Source organism: Anastrepha obliqua, chromosome 3 (genome assembly GCF_027943255.1).
Source record: "Anastrepha obliqua isolate idAnaObli1 chromosome 3, idAnaObli1_1.0, whole genome shotgun sequence".
Lineage (NCBI taxonomy): Eukaryota > Metazoa > Arthropoda > Insecta > Diptera > Tephritidae > Anastrepha > Anastrepha obliqua.
This window is the reverse complement of record NC_072894.1, coordinates 127,074,950-127,092,453: the sequence shown is the minus strand read 5'-3', so window position 1 is coordinate 127,092,453 and position 17,504 is coordinate 127,074,950. Positions and strand designations below refer to the sequence as shown.

The window sequence follows — 17,504 nt, the reverse complement described above, 5'->3', positions numbered from 1 at the left end:
TGAAGGCGACAAAATAAATGTTGATGATCAAACAATTATTTTCCGTTTTATTGTACAATTCCCGGTACTTTTTTGACAGAATGTATGTTGTCATCATAAAAAAGTGATCTACGCCATCTTCCGTAGTTAATTATGCACATACATGTATGTATAAGATATATATTGGTTTGGCAACTAAGTAATTGCGGATTTCACCATAAATGGCTTCAGTTGAATTTTTAGGTTTTTAAAGTTTTTTTCATCGGTTGTGTAGTTTTCGTTTGGCGTTCGTTGAAAAATGGAAAATCAAAAGGAAGATTTTCGTCATATTTTGCTTTTCTATTTCCGCAAAGGGAAAACCTAAGCTCATAAAAAGTTATGTGCTGTTTATGGTGACGAAGCCTTAAAAGAACGGCAGTGTCAAAATTGGTTTGCCAGGTACGATTTCGTTCTGGTGATTTTTCACTCAAAGATGAAAAACGTTCTGGTCGTCCAGTTGAAGTTGATGGCGCCCTAATAAAAGCAGTAATCGATTCGGATCATCACACTACAACACGTGAGATTACAGAGAAACTTCATGTATCACATACATGCATTGAAAATCACTTAAAACAACTTGGCTATGTTCAAAAACTCGATACATGGGTTCCTCACGAATTGAAAGAAACGCATTTAACGCAACGCATTAACAGCTGTGAATTGCTAAAGAAACGTAATGAAAATGATCCTTTTTTAAAACGACTGATAACAAGTGGAAAAGATCGTGGAGCAAGCAAGGTGAACCAACTGAAACAACATCAAAAATGATATTCATCAAAAGAAGGTTTTGTTATCAGTTTGGTGGGATTACAAAGGAATTGTCTACTTTGAACTCTTACCACCCAGCCGAACGATCAATTCTGCTGTCTACATTGAACAACTAAGGAAATTATACAATGCAGTTGAAGAAAAGCGGCTCGAATTGGCAAATCGAAAAAAGTATTGTACAGTAGGTTCTGTTTTTATGCGGATTTTTTTTATGCGGTTTTGAAATAGTGCGGTTTTTTTTTTTAAATTACAAAATGTATGTCGACCTCTCGGGAATTGTACATATAAACAAGATTCTAAACCAGCTAAGCAAAAACTCATCACAGATTACATCAGAAATGCTAACCCTACAAGTATGGAACCGCCTGCATAACTATCTAGATCAGACGTGTACATTTCCTCAAGTGACGAAAGTGATTTTACGCCAAATCCTAAACGAACGCGCAACATGTGGGCATTGTCTGATTCTATTTCTGACTTAAATTTATTTTTCGATTCTGACGTTTCTTAAATAAAGATATAATTTTCAAAAATACAATTTTTTGTTTATGCGATTTTATTTAATTATTTCAGATTCATGCGGTCTATGGAACGTATCTATAGTTATAATATGGGACTAGTGCCCTTTTTTATGCGATTTTATTACACTATTTCAGATTTATGCGGTTTTAGCACTTTTGAAACGTATCCATAGTTTTACTATAGAACTAGTAGCTTTTTTTATGCTGATTTTTTTATGCTGTTTTTTTTATGCTGTTTCTTGCGGAACGTATCTACCGCATAAAAACAGAACCTACTGTATTCCATCATGACAATGCAAGGCCACACACATCTTTGGCCACTCGGCAAAAATTATTGGAGTTTGGTTGGGATGTTTTGCCACATCCACCATATAGTCCTGACCTTGTGTCATCTGATTACTTTTTGTTTCGATCTTTACAAAACTCCTTGAATGGTAAAAATTTCAATAATGATGATGCTGTCAAATCGTACTTTATTCAGTTTTTTGCTATTGTAATATAATAAAAACCAAAAGTTTTATGAACGTGGGATTATGATGCTGCCTAAAAGATGGTAAAAATTCATTGATCAAAATGGGCAATACATTACAGAATAAAGTTATTTAGTTCCTCGAAACAATTGTCTTTGATTTTCTAAAAAAAATCCGCAATTACTTAGTTGCCAACCAATACATATAAGGATATTTTATGTAAAAGTTTAAGTTAATTTCATATAATAATATTTATTTTGTTCGTGAATTACTTGCAAACTGGTAAAACAATAAATTTTGAATTCAGTTTAAAAAAATCGAGAAAAAATACCCAGTTTGCAAAAGAAAACAATTATTTTCCTAAATCCATGAATTCAAGTTCGAATTGTTGGAGCATCCACAGTATTCACCAGATTTGACCCCTAGCGACTTCCATCAATTTCCAGACTTAAAACAATTCATGCGTGAAAAGCGTTTTTCATCAAATGATGAGGTCATAGCATCTGTGGAAGCGTATTTTGCAGCCCGCGGCACTCACTTCTGGGATGGAATTCATAAATTGGAATCTCGTTGGAACAAGTGTATTGAATACTGAATTCGTTATAATTTCTGTCTCCTTATCATCAAAACGAGCATATTCAATTCCTTAGAAGGGTGTTAAGGACTGTTATGGATGAACATTCCTTTAGAATTCTTCCACAGCCAAAACGTAAGTAGCCAAAGTGAAAATGGGATTTGTTGATGTATTATAGCCTTCTGGTATATCCTAACTTGACACATGAAACATGCAATTTGCGACACACGTTGCTTGAGTGGTTCCCAAAGGAAAATACATTTTTTTAAAGCTCTCTGTTTGCGTTACAAATCACCGGCAACCAGAGCTGGAGCGTAGTGATTGCTTTTGGAACGAAATTACTCTCAATTAGAAGGTACAAGAATTTTTATTCCATCAGTCCACTTCAAAGGAACTGATTACTGCTCCATTCCTTAGAAGTAATTTCAAAGGCATTTTTCTTCAATTCCATTATAAGAAATGGAAGTTTGTAATTGGAATAAATTATATGCTAGCAATGTCAAATACTTTGAAAGGAATTAAAAACATAAGAAATTTCTTTCAACTCCGTTGATTGTAATAGAAAAATATTTGTTTTTGCTTCCAATTTCATTTATGATCCTTAAAGTAAGAAACTTAAAAACCAATGGAAAATAACTTATTAATAATTTGCTGACTGATGAATTGAATTTGCTTTCTTCAATTTCTTAATAGTAAGCACGAATAGAACCGACGCGCTGGAATTAAATCGCAACTAGATAATTTTAGTGGTTGGAAACACGTCGCTGACTTGTACTTCGTTCGCAGTACTCCTAACCACCGTCATTTCTTCGACTTGTATTGTTTTCCGAATTTTCCTTTTTTTGCGGTCTTTCCCAGCCTTAGTAGCAAAAAATATTACATCTACTTCTAATTTCAGTATATTACCGATTTTGTATCCATTAAAACTTCAAATTGTACCTTGCCAATACTTTTTTAATAACTTTTTAATAAGAAGTTGAAGGAATTGCCGCTTCCAGAAAAAGCGTTTAGAACGCCGAGTACACCGTTGACCTCTTCGGCGTCGATTGAGAGACTCTTTTCATTTAAGGGCATTGTAACCGCCCCAGACGCCATATTCCGCATGCAATTGTAATTGTAATATAATGCATTTTCCCAGCTCTATCAGAAACCTCTGCAGATGTGGGAAGCGTTTTTTATAGCCCCATAACGGGATTTGGCGTTCGCGTACATAAAACAATTGCAAGGCAAGGGCAGTTTAGGGAGCAGTTAGAAAAAAATTAATCACACAAGATGGCGCAATATATGCTTGCTTAACAACTGTCAACAAATGGTAACTTTGCTACACGCTCTTGAAGGTTTTGAATAGCGCACATTTAAATATGTTCCGCAAATTTGCTAATGGCTAATGTTGAAAAGTACGCGAACAAAGCTGATATATGTATGTGTATCAATATTTTCTCAATGTTGAATACAAATGATCTCACGTAGAAGGGATGGATGTATGAGTAGTGTACTCGGGTATGACAAATTTCCAACAGTCACTGCAAAAAAAAAAGTTTAGAAAATAATTGTAATTAACGCAAGTGAAATCAACCGATGTAAGTTAAGGGAATTCTTAAAAACATTTCTCAAAACGGAATGTAAATAATAAGCCATAGCAATTACATACAACCATTTAATAAACATTAGCAATCCCACCTCGCCCATACATATCAGCCGTACATACACACACATGTATAATGGAAATGTATTAATGGCAATTTTTACATACTAAATATTGTGAAATAGAAAAACTGTTTCGCAGCTGTTACTGTTATTGTTGTGTAAAAAAATAAGAGCTAATATTGAGCATTTTATTACAAAATTATAGAAAAACCAAATGGAAGGGCATGAAGCAAAAGTCTTTTAAAAATTGACTTCATTTGTTATGAAAACTATACTTTGTATTTGTACTTATGTATGTGTGACAATGCTAAATAGGCAGTAAACAAACTATGTCGGTGCATGCATATTTCATTAACGGTGAAACCTCCGCTATAACCAAGTTGAAGGGGTTGGGCAAATGCTTCGTTATATTTACATATATATAGAATATCTAAGCCTCCATACAACGAAAAATGCAAAATTAAAAAAAAAAAATCAATCATAGTTTTGTTTATTTTTTTAGTTTTTATCTGCAAACAATAATGAGAAACGTACACTGTTTCAATTTTTTATTATTGAACACATCATGAAAAGTTTCCAATTGGTCCACAACACGATGAATGCTGCTGAAGTGACAGTCCTTGGCCGGATGTAAATCCGGGTCGTTCGGGTTACGAAGAATGTGGGACCACTCCCGTTTTTTAGTTTGTTTATGCTCATTTTGAATACAACCATCAATCAAGATATCAAATCCTCAAATACATAATGCGGTGTAGAATGCTTGGCCTCGAAAAATGTTTTCGCGTAGGCAAATCGACATGCGATTCACTGGATATCGCACTGGAATGTGCCCTCAACGCACTACACTTCGTTATTTAGAGGCTTTTACTAATGGGACTCTAACTGTCAACATTTTCCGAATTCATTGCATGGATAGGCTTTTGAATAATGGATTTCTTTTCCCCAAACTAAAATATCAATTGAAGCGCATGAAATCGATACACAATAATATCATTCTGTCACAGAAAGGAGAAAATTTTAAATTAATGGCAAAAATTGTGAAATGAGCTACGTATACGACTATTTCTAAATTAAAAAAAAAAACACGAAATATATTATCCTGGCATACATATGATATGTACTTGCATTATTGAAAATAATTTCCATAGTTCCGTAATTAATGTGAAGCCAAGACTTTTTGTAACTGTATCATTCGGTAATGCACAGGTTCGCATCTCCGTGCAAGAAACCATGAAATATTAGAAACATTTTTTTTCTAATAGCGGTCGCTCCTCGGCAGGCAATGGCAAACCTGCGGGTAATGTGTTTCTGCCATGAAAAAGCTCCTCATAAAGACCATCTGTCGTTCGGGCACCATAAATTGGAGGAGGAGCTCGGCCAAACACCTAACAGAAGTGTACGCGCCTATTATTTATTTATTTTTTGTACACAAGTACATATTCAGTGTTTAAATAACATATTGCTTATACATACATATATACATACATATATTCATAACAAGGTTTGTAATATTACTTCATGTTGCTAATAACAGACACGCACAATTAAAAATATTAATACTAAAAATAATATTAAGCGCGAGAAGAAAGACGAGCATTCTTAAAGTAGGCAAACAGGAGTTCGAAAAGACCTAGAGTGAAGAGTTGTTGGAATGCATGTATCAGCCACTAAGCGAAATTTGGTCAGATGAAGACTGGAACCTAAATGCAATCTGCCCAGCACATAAGGTGTTCCTGCAGTTTGTGACAATTACCGCAAGATAAGCCTATCGCCAACAATATAATTGGATGGCTTATCAGTGTGGCTTCAGGCCTGGAAAATTCACCATTGACGGTGGCATTTCCGGTTCGTCCGATTCTGCATTCGATTTCGGAGATTTAACAGCTACTTTTGATAGCACCGAGAGGATATGGCTATACACCACCATGTTTAATTTTGGAATCCTCTAAACTTATACGGCTTTTCCCAAGTATAAGAAGAATGGTGTTGAGTTCAGTTTAGCTCGGTTGAAGCAGGGAAGGACTTCCGCAAATCCTTCAAATTCGATCGGAGGTTTCAGACTAGGTCACCCCATAACGTGTAACTTTTTGAATGCGATATTCAATGTCACTATCATAATCATCATTGCCCTAAATATCAGCTCTCTCAGCGTAGCTTTCTCTCAGACATGTCATTGTTGGCAGCTATAGCTAAGAAGTTGTAAAGGGTTTTGTTTACTTTTGTTTCTTGTTTATTTTTCTCAGCTTGAGTTAATAGTAGAAAATAACAGATACGCCATTCAATGAGAATAATGCTTGAAAATTATATAATAAATCAACTGTACTTCAAACTCGTCTAGCTATGCAGGGGTTGTAATATAAAGAACAAAAGCTAGAAAACTGTTCTATCAGAAAAAATTATAGCATCAAAATTTTGGTGGACAGCATGTAGATGTACTGATTGTGGAAATGAAGTAGTCACAGTAGCAGTTTATAGATCACCGAAGGCTCAAAATTTTTCAGAGACAATAGTTGATGATTGAGATTTTGTAGAATTTAAAGGGTCGGAATATGATGACGATAATGTAATTGCAAATAAATTTAATAAATTTTTTACCAAGCATAGAAGAAATTAATATATGAATTGAGTATGTCCAATATGTAAATTACATTGAAGAGATAAAGGGCGTATTTAAATTTAGAGAGTTTACATTAGAAGAACTTTATATAAAGGGTGGTGAAGTTTCAAGGACCGGTGTTGATTTTGAATAAAATACAATTTTTTTAGAAATTATTGTCATTTCTCTTTATTATGATAATATTGGTATGGCGCCTCGGCGGCACACCTCCATCCGATGGTCCAAATTTTCGATGACGCTGAGGCATAATTGAGGTTCTATGCCGTTAATGTGCCGAATTACCTCATCCTTTAGCCCTTGAATTGTTGCTGGCTTATCGACGTACACCTTTTCTTTCAAATAACCCCAAAGAAAGAAGTCCAACGGTGTCGTTGACGTTTAGGTGTGGTTCATATTCAACATAGGCCCTTGAAATTTAACCACCCTTTATATATATAATTGGCGCGTACACCCTTTTTGGGTGTTTGGCCGAACTCCTCCTCCTATTTGTGGTGTGCGTCTTGATGTTGTTCCACAAATGGAGGGACCTACAGTTTTAAGCCGACTCCGAACGGCAGATATTTTTATGAGGAGCTTTTTCATGACAGAAATACACTCGGAGGTTTGCCATTGCCTGCCGAGGGGCGACCGCTATTAAAAAATTGTTTTTCTTTAATTTTGGTGTTTCACCGAGATTTGAACCTACGTTCTCTCTGTGAATTCCGAATGGTAGTCAGGCACCAATCCATTCGGCTACGGCGGCCGAACTTTAGAACACATGTAAAACCGTGAAGAATAAACCAGATTTCTTAGGAATAAGCAGATTACTGGACCGAAATATGGTACACATTACTGGTCGTTGTAAATACGTCAATTACGAGAGGTGCATTTCCAAATTCACGGAATGAGTCAAGGATAACTCCAAACAAAAAGAGATGAAGAATTTAGCCCTATTAATACGTTAACTTATAGATTAATTGGAACTTAAAGAACTTTTCACGAAATGCCAATTGGGGATTCGAAACGTGGAACTAATGAGTTTAAGTAATGTTTATAAGATAGACACGAAAGAACGAAAATACATGGTAAGACGTGAAAAGACTAAAATAGGAGTACCACAATAATCAACTTTTGAACCTATACTATTTACCTTTTATATAAATGATTAAAAATGTTTTAGAATGATAAGGAAATGTAGAATATTACTATATGCTGATTTATGCTGAAGGAAAAAGCGAGCAAGAATGTAAAAATAAATATTAGCTGATATAGACGAAGTCACTAAATGGTTGAAAATTAACATTAAGTTTGTTTAGTTAAAAAAAAAAACAAATTTGCTAGAAATTAACATTAGCTGAACATTTGAAATACAAATAAATAACAAAAAAAAAATTAACAATTAACACAATCAAATATCTAGAAGTAATTATTGATAAAGAATTAACATTGAATATAACACATGGCCTGAATACATAGATGACACTAGTTGTACTTCATTCACCTCTTTTTCAGTTAAAGACTGCTGTTAAATTTTCATGACATTGCATTCATTAGTTCGTGAGTTATTGTGCTAATAGTGACGCTACTTTTGCTTTTTTTCAAAACAATGGCTCAAAGAGAATTTCGTGTTTTAATTTATACTCTGCTTCTTGATAAGAAAAAATACCTTTCAAACGAAGCAATGACTTGTAAAGTATTATTGGACCTCCGTTCCATCAGAAACAACAATAAAACGATCGTTTACTGACTACAAATGTGGTCATAGAGGCACCGATGATGCACAACGCAGTGCACGTGCAAATGAGAGATAACACCAGAAAATATCAAAAAAATCCACAATACCGTTTTGAATGATCGAAATGTGAAGTTGCGTGAGTTAGCTGACATCGTATAGATATAAAAAAAAAAAAACGTGTTGGCTTTATATTGCTTGAGCATTTGACTATGAGAAAGATCTGTTCAGAGTGGGTGCCGCGTTTGCTCACTGTTGATCGAAGACAAGATAACGCTCCGTGTCACAAGTTAATCAAAACAATGGCAAAACTACATGAATTGAACTGCGAATTGCTCACATCCACCATATTCGCAAGATTTGGCTCTCTCGCCGGTAAGAAATTTCGCTCAAATGAAGAGGTTATCGCTGAAATGAGGCCTAGTGCGGGACAAAAGATAAATTGTTCTACAAAAGTGGAATGATTGCGTTGTTCTTGATGGAAATTACGTTGATGAATAAAGCTAATTTTGAAAAAACAAAAAACGTGTTTTCTTTGTTGGGCCGGGACTTTTCAGCCTATGTGTTATAGCAAGAAGATTGGGAAAAAATTAGCCTACTTTAGAAGAATTCGCAATAAAACAGAAATAATGACAGCAAAAAAATGTATGATATCATGATAAAGTCACACTTTGAATATTGTTCCACAATTACATATACATACATGCTGCAACTAAACACAAATGGAAAGATTGCAAAAATTGCAGAATAAGGGCATGCGACATACTTATATTGAAATGTAGTAGATATACATCAATTAAGGTAATGTTAGAGACTTTAAAGTGACTTAATATAGTATAAATGAAAAATTTGAATTAATACCCTTATGGCAGTTCACAAAATTCAAACTAAAAATGCATCAGTATATTTAACGGATAGGATTGAATACGTAATACAAATGCAAAACAATGAGCTAAGAAATAATGATGATTTTAGTATTAGACAAGACTATTGGCACAAAATTCATTGTTTTATATTAGACCGAAATTACCTAAGGAAACAAAAAACGAGAATGTGTAGAATTCATTAGGAAGAAGGGTAGTTTTCCAAGAATCTTCCAAGCGGAGATGTATGCCATCTGTCTATGCCTTATGTAAAATATATAATAGTAGTTGTAAACGCCAGGCGAAACCCTTACTGGGAGTGCACAGCCAAAAGAGATTTAAACAACTCATAGGGAGGGTTATGAGGATAATCTGAGAATGCGCACGGACATCCTCACAGGCCACTGCAGACTGCGAAGTAATCTGTACATAATCTGGATGTGGTCTACGAACTCTTGCCATTTCTGCAACCAATCCCAACGAACCTTCTCCTGGAATGCAGCGCTATAGCGGGGAGAAGGTTGAGACATTTTGGTCGACTGCAGCAAGAGGAAAAGCACATACGCTCAATCCAACCCAACTCTATCCTGATCTTAATAAGGGAACTAGGCTTGGATGAGGTAACACAAATAATAAATAAGTAATAATAATAATTTGGCTAAAATTTGGGTTTAACAGCACCAACAATATAGGCCGGAAATCAGGTACTATTTCAGACGCGTTAGACAAGTGAAAACTAGAGCACTCTCTCTCCAAACCGCTCATAATTCCCGATATCTAATAAAGAGGATAATGCTTTGGTAGCATTTGAGAGGAATGCATTAAGTAGCATTGGTACTCCAGTGAAATGATCCTTCGGCTCGACGTCATTGGATGGACAGAGAAAACAAAAAATCTGTAGCAGGTGGAACTTCGCAATGGACAGGGGCGATTGGTCCGCCAAACGACCGTAGTGCCAAATCAGAAAATAAATAATAATTGACGAAACGTAAGTTTAAATAAAAGTTTACATTTTTATTAAACTGTGTTTGTGTTTAAACTTCGAATTGTAAAATATTGAAAATATTATACATACTTACATATATTAGTGTTCTGTACACATAATCAAAAATCATTAAAATAATTGAAGTCATAAAATGTACGAAATCACCTTTCTAGGTTTATATAAAAATGCATATTTCTCTACAAAATATAATATCAGCACGTAATAGCTCAAGGTATCATGAAAACAATAGTACGTACGGGTCAATAAATAAATAAACTTACGCGCCAGTTACTACGAATTATATATAACACATTTTTTCAAAACACGCTGGTTTAACCTGAAATATTTTCCAAAGATTTTAGACGACTTGGCGAATTCATGACAATTTTTTTTTTGCGAGAATTTCAGTTTCTTTTTTTACGAGTAAGTTATAACAAAATAGACACAAAAATTATCAAAATAGTGGCTACAGTGGGGTGTGGTAGCAGATATAGTAGTACACCACCTTCGTGCACCCTGAAAACCGTGACAAATTCATCAGTGAAATGTGGTGGCGAACCCATGTAGAATCTTTCGTCACGGGAGGGGAAACTTTAGTAGGTCCACTCAGACATATTCGGTGCTCAAGAGAAGCAATTGAGGGCTAGCACCTGAGTATACAGCCCCTTAATGCGTAAGGTTGATGGTTAATGCCTTTATAAAATCAAATACTGACATCACCACCCTACTCAAGGGCAAAGCAAGAAACCACTGGATCGCGCCGTTTACTACAGTTGATATAGAAGATAGACTTCGCCGTCAAGTTCTTACAGCGAATATCCATAATATTGACAGCCTTGAAATCCAACAGAAAATCTATTGTAAACAAGTATCAAGCGGATCCAGAGAAAAACTTCACATGGTGTAACAAATGGACACCAGTTAGCACGAGGAAGAAACCACGGCGCGCTTTGTTCAACTCAAACAAAATCGTTTATAGTAGAGTTACCCGGTAGGAAGGGTCTTTACAATTTTTTTCAGCGGTGTCGCTAAATGGGGTATAAGTATTTCTGTCAATTATCAATAAGCAGTTTTGTTATCGACTTTGGTGTATCCGGTAAGCCCCACTGAAGTTTTCTCACAAATATAATAGTAGAACATTTTAGTTTTCAAATGCCCTATATAAAATAAAACTTTTGGGAATTTTCTTGAAAAAGGGATCAAATTCACACGTAAAATGAGTAAGCTATGGGGTTTAAATGTCTACAATGTTTTTCGTGCATATGCACTACTAAAAACCCACTACATATAACACTTGTAACGTAATAATATGTACGTTCACATATTCATGCTTAACTCCCAATCCGTAATTTAAAAGCGAGATTTCACATACAAAAATTCTCTCCCAAAATCTGAGATTATAAAATAATCCTACATAATGACCATACTTTTTCATATCGATTGTCAATTTTGCAGGCAATCTGCCATATGTGAACGGGTAGATTAATTTTGTAGGTTTATTGGTAATTAATGCATATGTGAACGTACTTTAACATAGAGATTTCTATGACCAAATTCTATACTTTGATCTACTCTAAACAAATTTAAGTGTGCTGGACTATAACTTTGTTCTACACAAATGGTCCACACATAATGTTCACTTTTCTGTTCCAATCGAAAAATAAAACTTTTTTGTGCAGTGTAATTATAGAATCTTTTCATTATAAGAAAATAATCAGCTCATACCTACTTGGTTTATTTGAATTGCGCTCTCTTAACACATACCGCGCAAATAAAAAAGTAAGCGATAAAGTACATTTGTGCAAAGGCAAATGTATGTACATTTATGCAAGCAGATCAATAGCCACGCCATACTCAAGTAAACAACCAAAAAAATAAATACTGTCGTTGACTTGTTGCTTGACTGTCGTTGCTTTTCTTGTAAAAAAAAACAATATAGGAGTGGAATGAAAGATAATTTGTTAAAAGATTTATTGCACTTGTTGAATATTTTTAGGTAATTATTAAAAAAATTCAACAATTGGAGCAAATGTTTTTTTTTTATTATTTAAGATATTATAGGTTAGGCAATTCTCTTCTTCTTAGTTGGCATGATAACATTATTAATGGAGCGGTTACCTATCAACGCAACGTGATTGAAGCCGAGGCAAAGTAAAGTTGTTGAGAATGTACAAGGAAATTTGCCAACCGGTCTTAAACTAAGCAGCTCCGATTTGGCTGCTTTAAAGTGAAGGAAGCAGGTTTCTCGCTTGTAGACTTGTGCATTTCCTTAATAGAAACAAAAAATACCTGAATGCTTTCTATGGAGAAAAAGCTTAGCGAAAAACATCATAGCTTCTAACGTATAACGCAAAGTTTTAAACTTTGTACAAAGTTTATAAAAGTTGGGAAATGTTCATTGAATTTTCAAACTTTATATTCAAAACCTTTAGATAATATCCGGTTATACAGCTCTATAGCATATTAAATATAATATTGTAATATATAATAAAGTGTAAATTTCAAGTGGCTTTTTTTCGCTGAGGTCTTGTGTATTTTCTCCATTTAACGCATGCTCGACATTTTTTTATATGGAAAAAACAAATTAACGAAAAAATATATTCCTTGTTTATACATTAATATTTATGTATGTATATCGATATACGTCCTTATTACAACCGAACTTCGGCTTCGGTCACAAAAGTTTGCTTTGGTTTGGTTCGTCTCTGTCGAAAAATTGTAACTTGAGTATTGGTATCAAAGCCCACATGTCCTAGTAAAAAAAATTGCTTTGAACTATTGTTAAATTGCTAATAAGCAATTGTGCAGTGCTGCAGGTAAGTTCTATACTGATAAACGGCGACTCTTGCAAAGTGAAAATGTCGTGAAGCTTTTGTTTTCACAGCTTTTTACAATGTAAAGTTATTTTACTGCGTATTATATAATTACTGCAGTACACATGCAAGTATAAGTTATTTTGTGTTATTTTTATAAACATAAGAATGTTAGAGCTGAAGTTTTCTGCGATTGAAACTTAACTTAACATTTTTGTTATTTTTTTTTTTTTTTTTTTTTTGATACAAAAAGATTGGATTATTAACTCTAGACCTTTTTCATTTGGGCATCTTGGGTCCAGCTCAAAAATCAATGTTCGGTCGTTTTCTGGTAATTATAAAGGGTTTTCCAATAACAGGTGTTACAAGTAAATGGATTGCGATGGAGTTATCTGAAGTTATTTTCCACTATTAACGGCATGCCTTCCTCTTTATAATGAAGTAAACATCCGATCATTTATATTAAAAAATAGCATTTTTCTTTGAATATCAAAATAACACCTCTTATTGGAAAACCCTTTATTATATGCATATATATGTATGTTCTTATCTTCCAATGTTTACATTTATACAACTTTACTTTAAAACTCCAAATACTTCATTAAATAGTAATATAACGTTAAATAGTAAACTGATAACCAATTTGATAAGCTTCATATTTATTTAGGAGTATTTACATACATATGTACGTATGTATGTAGATATAAGATAAGTTCTTTATTCATTATTTATTGATCGCTATATCTATAGATGAATAATCTGAAGTTCATACTTTAGTCGTTATACACAATGAATGCTTTAGCAACTACGACAAATCATGTATTTATGGAATTTATTTAAACAAAAATTTTAAAAAGTTGTAAAATCTTAAAATAAATACAAACAAAGAAACAAACAACACATAAAAGTTGAATGTTCCCAGTGCCGGTTTATGTAAATTCGAAAAAAAGTAAACATAAATAATTTGAAAAATTTTAGTGAATCAGTTAATCACTTCAAATGCATATTTATAAAAACGTATGGCGCTTTTTCCTCACTATCGATTAAGACCTAGTAATCAATTTTTTTTTTTTCGTTTCTAAATTTCAAAATGTATGTATATCTTCTTATTGGCACTTTATAATCAAATAAAAGCCATCCATATTCAAAATACAAGAGATATGCACTCCATTGCACCGAGTGCACGCTAGCCTAAATGACATGGCATTCACAAAGCTTACCGATAAATTATTTTTGTAGTCAATTAGCTGGTTGCTGGCTGCGTCACGGTTAGACATTTAGTAAAAAATTAGTTAAGAGCGTTGAATACAAACAAAAACGGCACACAAACTCCGAACAATTAAATCAGAATCGAAAACGATATAAAACTTACTAAGCTCCCAAAATGATATACAATTCAGAACTCAAAGTCCTTTTATACTTTTTGACAACTAAAATTTATCAGGGTTGCACTCTACTCTAAGTGGAGAGATACATCTAGTGCTGCCATTGAAATCAAATTTAGTAATATTATGAACACCAGCCAAAACACTTGTCAAATCCCGTACAAATATTATAACCGTGCTAGTGTTGGGCTTGCATGCATTTTAATTTTAAATTGTTTTTGATTTGATTCGTTAAATTGATTTGCTACCGGCGTTTAAAATTAAGGTACACATCTCTAGAAAACTTACACATTAATTTTGTTTTTGAATAACTTTTTTACTAAATTAAAACAAAAACAAGATTTTGAGTGGTGGGAATCTTTGACCTTTTGCGATCTAGTGCTTGTCTGTTTGTATACTGCAGCTGTTTACAGTTCAATGCGTGTTTCATGGATGCAATGCGAACAATTAACAATTCTCCCAAATCCAAAACCTGCAAACCCAGGGCTTGGCTTTGATGGAAACGTTTTATAAGAAACTCATCGTTTAATTTGCCATTTGTGTACTTCCTTTATCTTTTTCTCGTTCGACTTAAATATGTAAATGATTATATATATATTAATATATAAAGGACCCAACATGTCGAAAGAGCAAGTTTCCTGGTCCTACCTTTAGATGAGTTAGACGAAGACGACAGGTGATATACATACACTACACTGACTGGGATTAGTATTGCTGCTAGAACGCCAACAGCATGACACTCGTGTGGCAGTTCAACGACGAGTACCTGTCGGCACTAGAAGCAGCTGGCAACAAGCTAAAGGTTGGCGTAAGTAAGGTCAAGATAAAAATCTTTAAAGCAATCAACCTAGACAATGACTTAAACGAAGTCCATAATGCCATTAATTGTTGGAAAAGATGAAGTTGTTGAAAGACTTCCAAGAAGGAGTTCAAAGTAATTCAGATTAACCTGGAGCAACTGAAGTTAGCTTCATCGGTCATATAAGAATATTGGGTCAGAGACACGTACATGAGGGGTTTCAACAACAAACATTTCAACATTTTTTGTAACAAAAATAAGCCTGCTCCGCCTTTAAAAAATACTGTATTATTGCTAAGAATCACATTTTAGCTTTTTTGTTAAATGTTGAATCAACTAACAAAAGGGTATCCCCTAACCACACTGGCTACTTTCTTAATGTCATACATATATTTCGGCATTGGTCCTCTTTATATTTATTCTTAGCGACTATATTAGCAAATATAAATGAATCCATGGGCAGGAAATGTTTGAAGAAATTTCGTCATCACTCCATTTTACCAATAAGTCTCGTTTGGTAGCCGACATTGAATAGCATTAGCAGCTGCTTTTGCACATTTACGATCACAAGGAATCACATTAATAAAGAAAACAAAGACTACGCTCAAATTTTGTGTTAACATAGACTACAATTTTAAATTAAAAAATATACACACACATCACAAAATCGCATTCTTTAGTTATTTCTTCACAATTTTAAATTTTAATAAAGTTCCTCTATATCGCTCATTTCGACCACTGTGATGCGCCTAAAACTTTGTTGCAATATATGCATTGTTTCGTCGATCTCACGTAGTCGGTAGGTCATAACAATTCATAGAAAATTTGTATGTATTATTTAAGTGCTTCAAGCCACGTTTATGGGGCATACTTTTAGGCGGTAAAAAAATTATTAAAAACAATTGCATAAAATCAAATTCTCTGTTATAATTATGTTCCCATAACGGTTTTATCACAGAATGTTAATGATTTAGAAAATCAGTACGAAATTCACCCATTCGCTGCCAAGCCTAAATTATATGAAGTCATTCCCATTGCCATTTATACTTTGAGTGTTATTGTTTACGAAAACCCTGTTATTTCTTGGTAAGATCACATATATAATAAGCATAAATAATAAAAAATACATAAATACATCTTTACACGGCCCAGCAAGATGACAAATATGTGAATTTTTATATGCACATACATACGCACATGTGCGGCTGCGTACATTTACAATATTACGTCATCAAACTGTAAGAATTGATGTTTTCGTTGGACTTTGAAAGAAGAGCAATATCCATATTGTTTCCAGCGAACGTTTGCCATAGTAGGTTTTGGGCTTCTCGCGCAAACTTAAAACCTGCGTGAGCACTGTCGCAGAGAACGCAGTTTACAGCATTTTTACACGTTGCTGCATGGTGTCCTTCCATTTCACATCGTCTGCAAGACTTCATACGGTCTTTTTCTCTGCATGCATTCGAGACTTGGACGCACACATAGCATATGTAGCACCTCTTAATCCAACCTTAATCTAGCCAAGCTCCAGGACCTTTTTGGCGACGACTCTGTGCTTCCATGTATGTTACGCCTGCATCGAGACACCATTCATCAATCTTATTCAGGGGCCACACTGCGCTTTTACACAGATCCTGAGGAATTGTCCTAATGATAGCGCTCAAACATCATTCGTGTAAGCTTGCAATAGAGAGTTCACTACCAAACACTGTAAGTAGACGAGAGTACCCCGTCATCCTCGGGTAAAAAAAACAGTTTTGCCCCCATGGTAAAAAAAATAATTTTACCCCCGTAGTCAGCATTCTTCTGGACAGCGTGAAGTGGATTCACTTTATGGTTGTTTCGTCCAAGACAAGCTCTAAAAATCTCTTATTGGAACCTCTATAAGCTTGTCTCTCCTACACTTAAGCAAAGCTGTATACAAATAAGGCAGGCCCGATAACTTGAAATAGTCAAACGAGGCTAAAGTCTCTTCCTGCCACCGTGTTCACTTCTTTCTCTCTACCTGCTTGCGTCAGAATCGCAAGGTCCTTTTAAATAACCTTACACAGCCTTGTTGCTAATATCTAAAAAACCTTAATTTGAACGTAGGAATTTACCCTCTCATATTTTTCTACACGATATGATATTTGAACCAGTCCTACTCTTTTCGAGTTTTTAATGACTTATTCATAAGTCTCCTAGAACTTTTTCGAAGTTTAATAAGTACAACGTTCCACCATGAGACAATTTTTCCCTACTTGCTTTATCTTAGCGAACGCACTTCCTTAAAACTACCAATCGAAATATTCGTTACTTTACGGGTCGTCTCTTAAATTGATTTATGGTTTTTG

The 17,504-nt window shown here is 34.4% G+C and overlaps 1 protein-coding gene across 2 annotated transcripts in view; it reads right to left on the bottom strand.

The window, feature by feature from the left end:
• LOC129241785 (catalase) overlaps positions 1 to 17,504 on the bottom strand; it is an 82,214-nt gene that overhangs the window by 19,215 nt on the left and 45,495 nt on the right. The window contains exon 1 of one of the 2 annotated variants that reach the window (XM_054878294.1): positions 14,208 to 14,401. The exons of the other annotated variant lie outside the window; for it this stretch is intronic. Within the exon in view, the coding sequence (XP_054734269.1) occupies positions 14,208 to 14,264 (57 nt within the window). The 5' untranslated portion in view covers positions 14,265 to 14,401. Of the gene's footprint in view, positions 1 to 14,207; positions 14,402 to 17,504 lie in introns of those variants that run through there. 2 annotated transcript variants of the gene reach the window in all.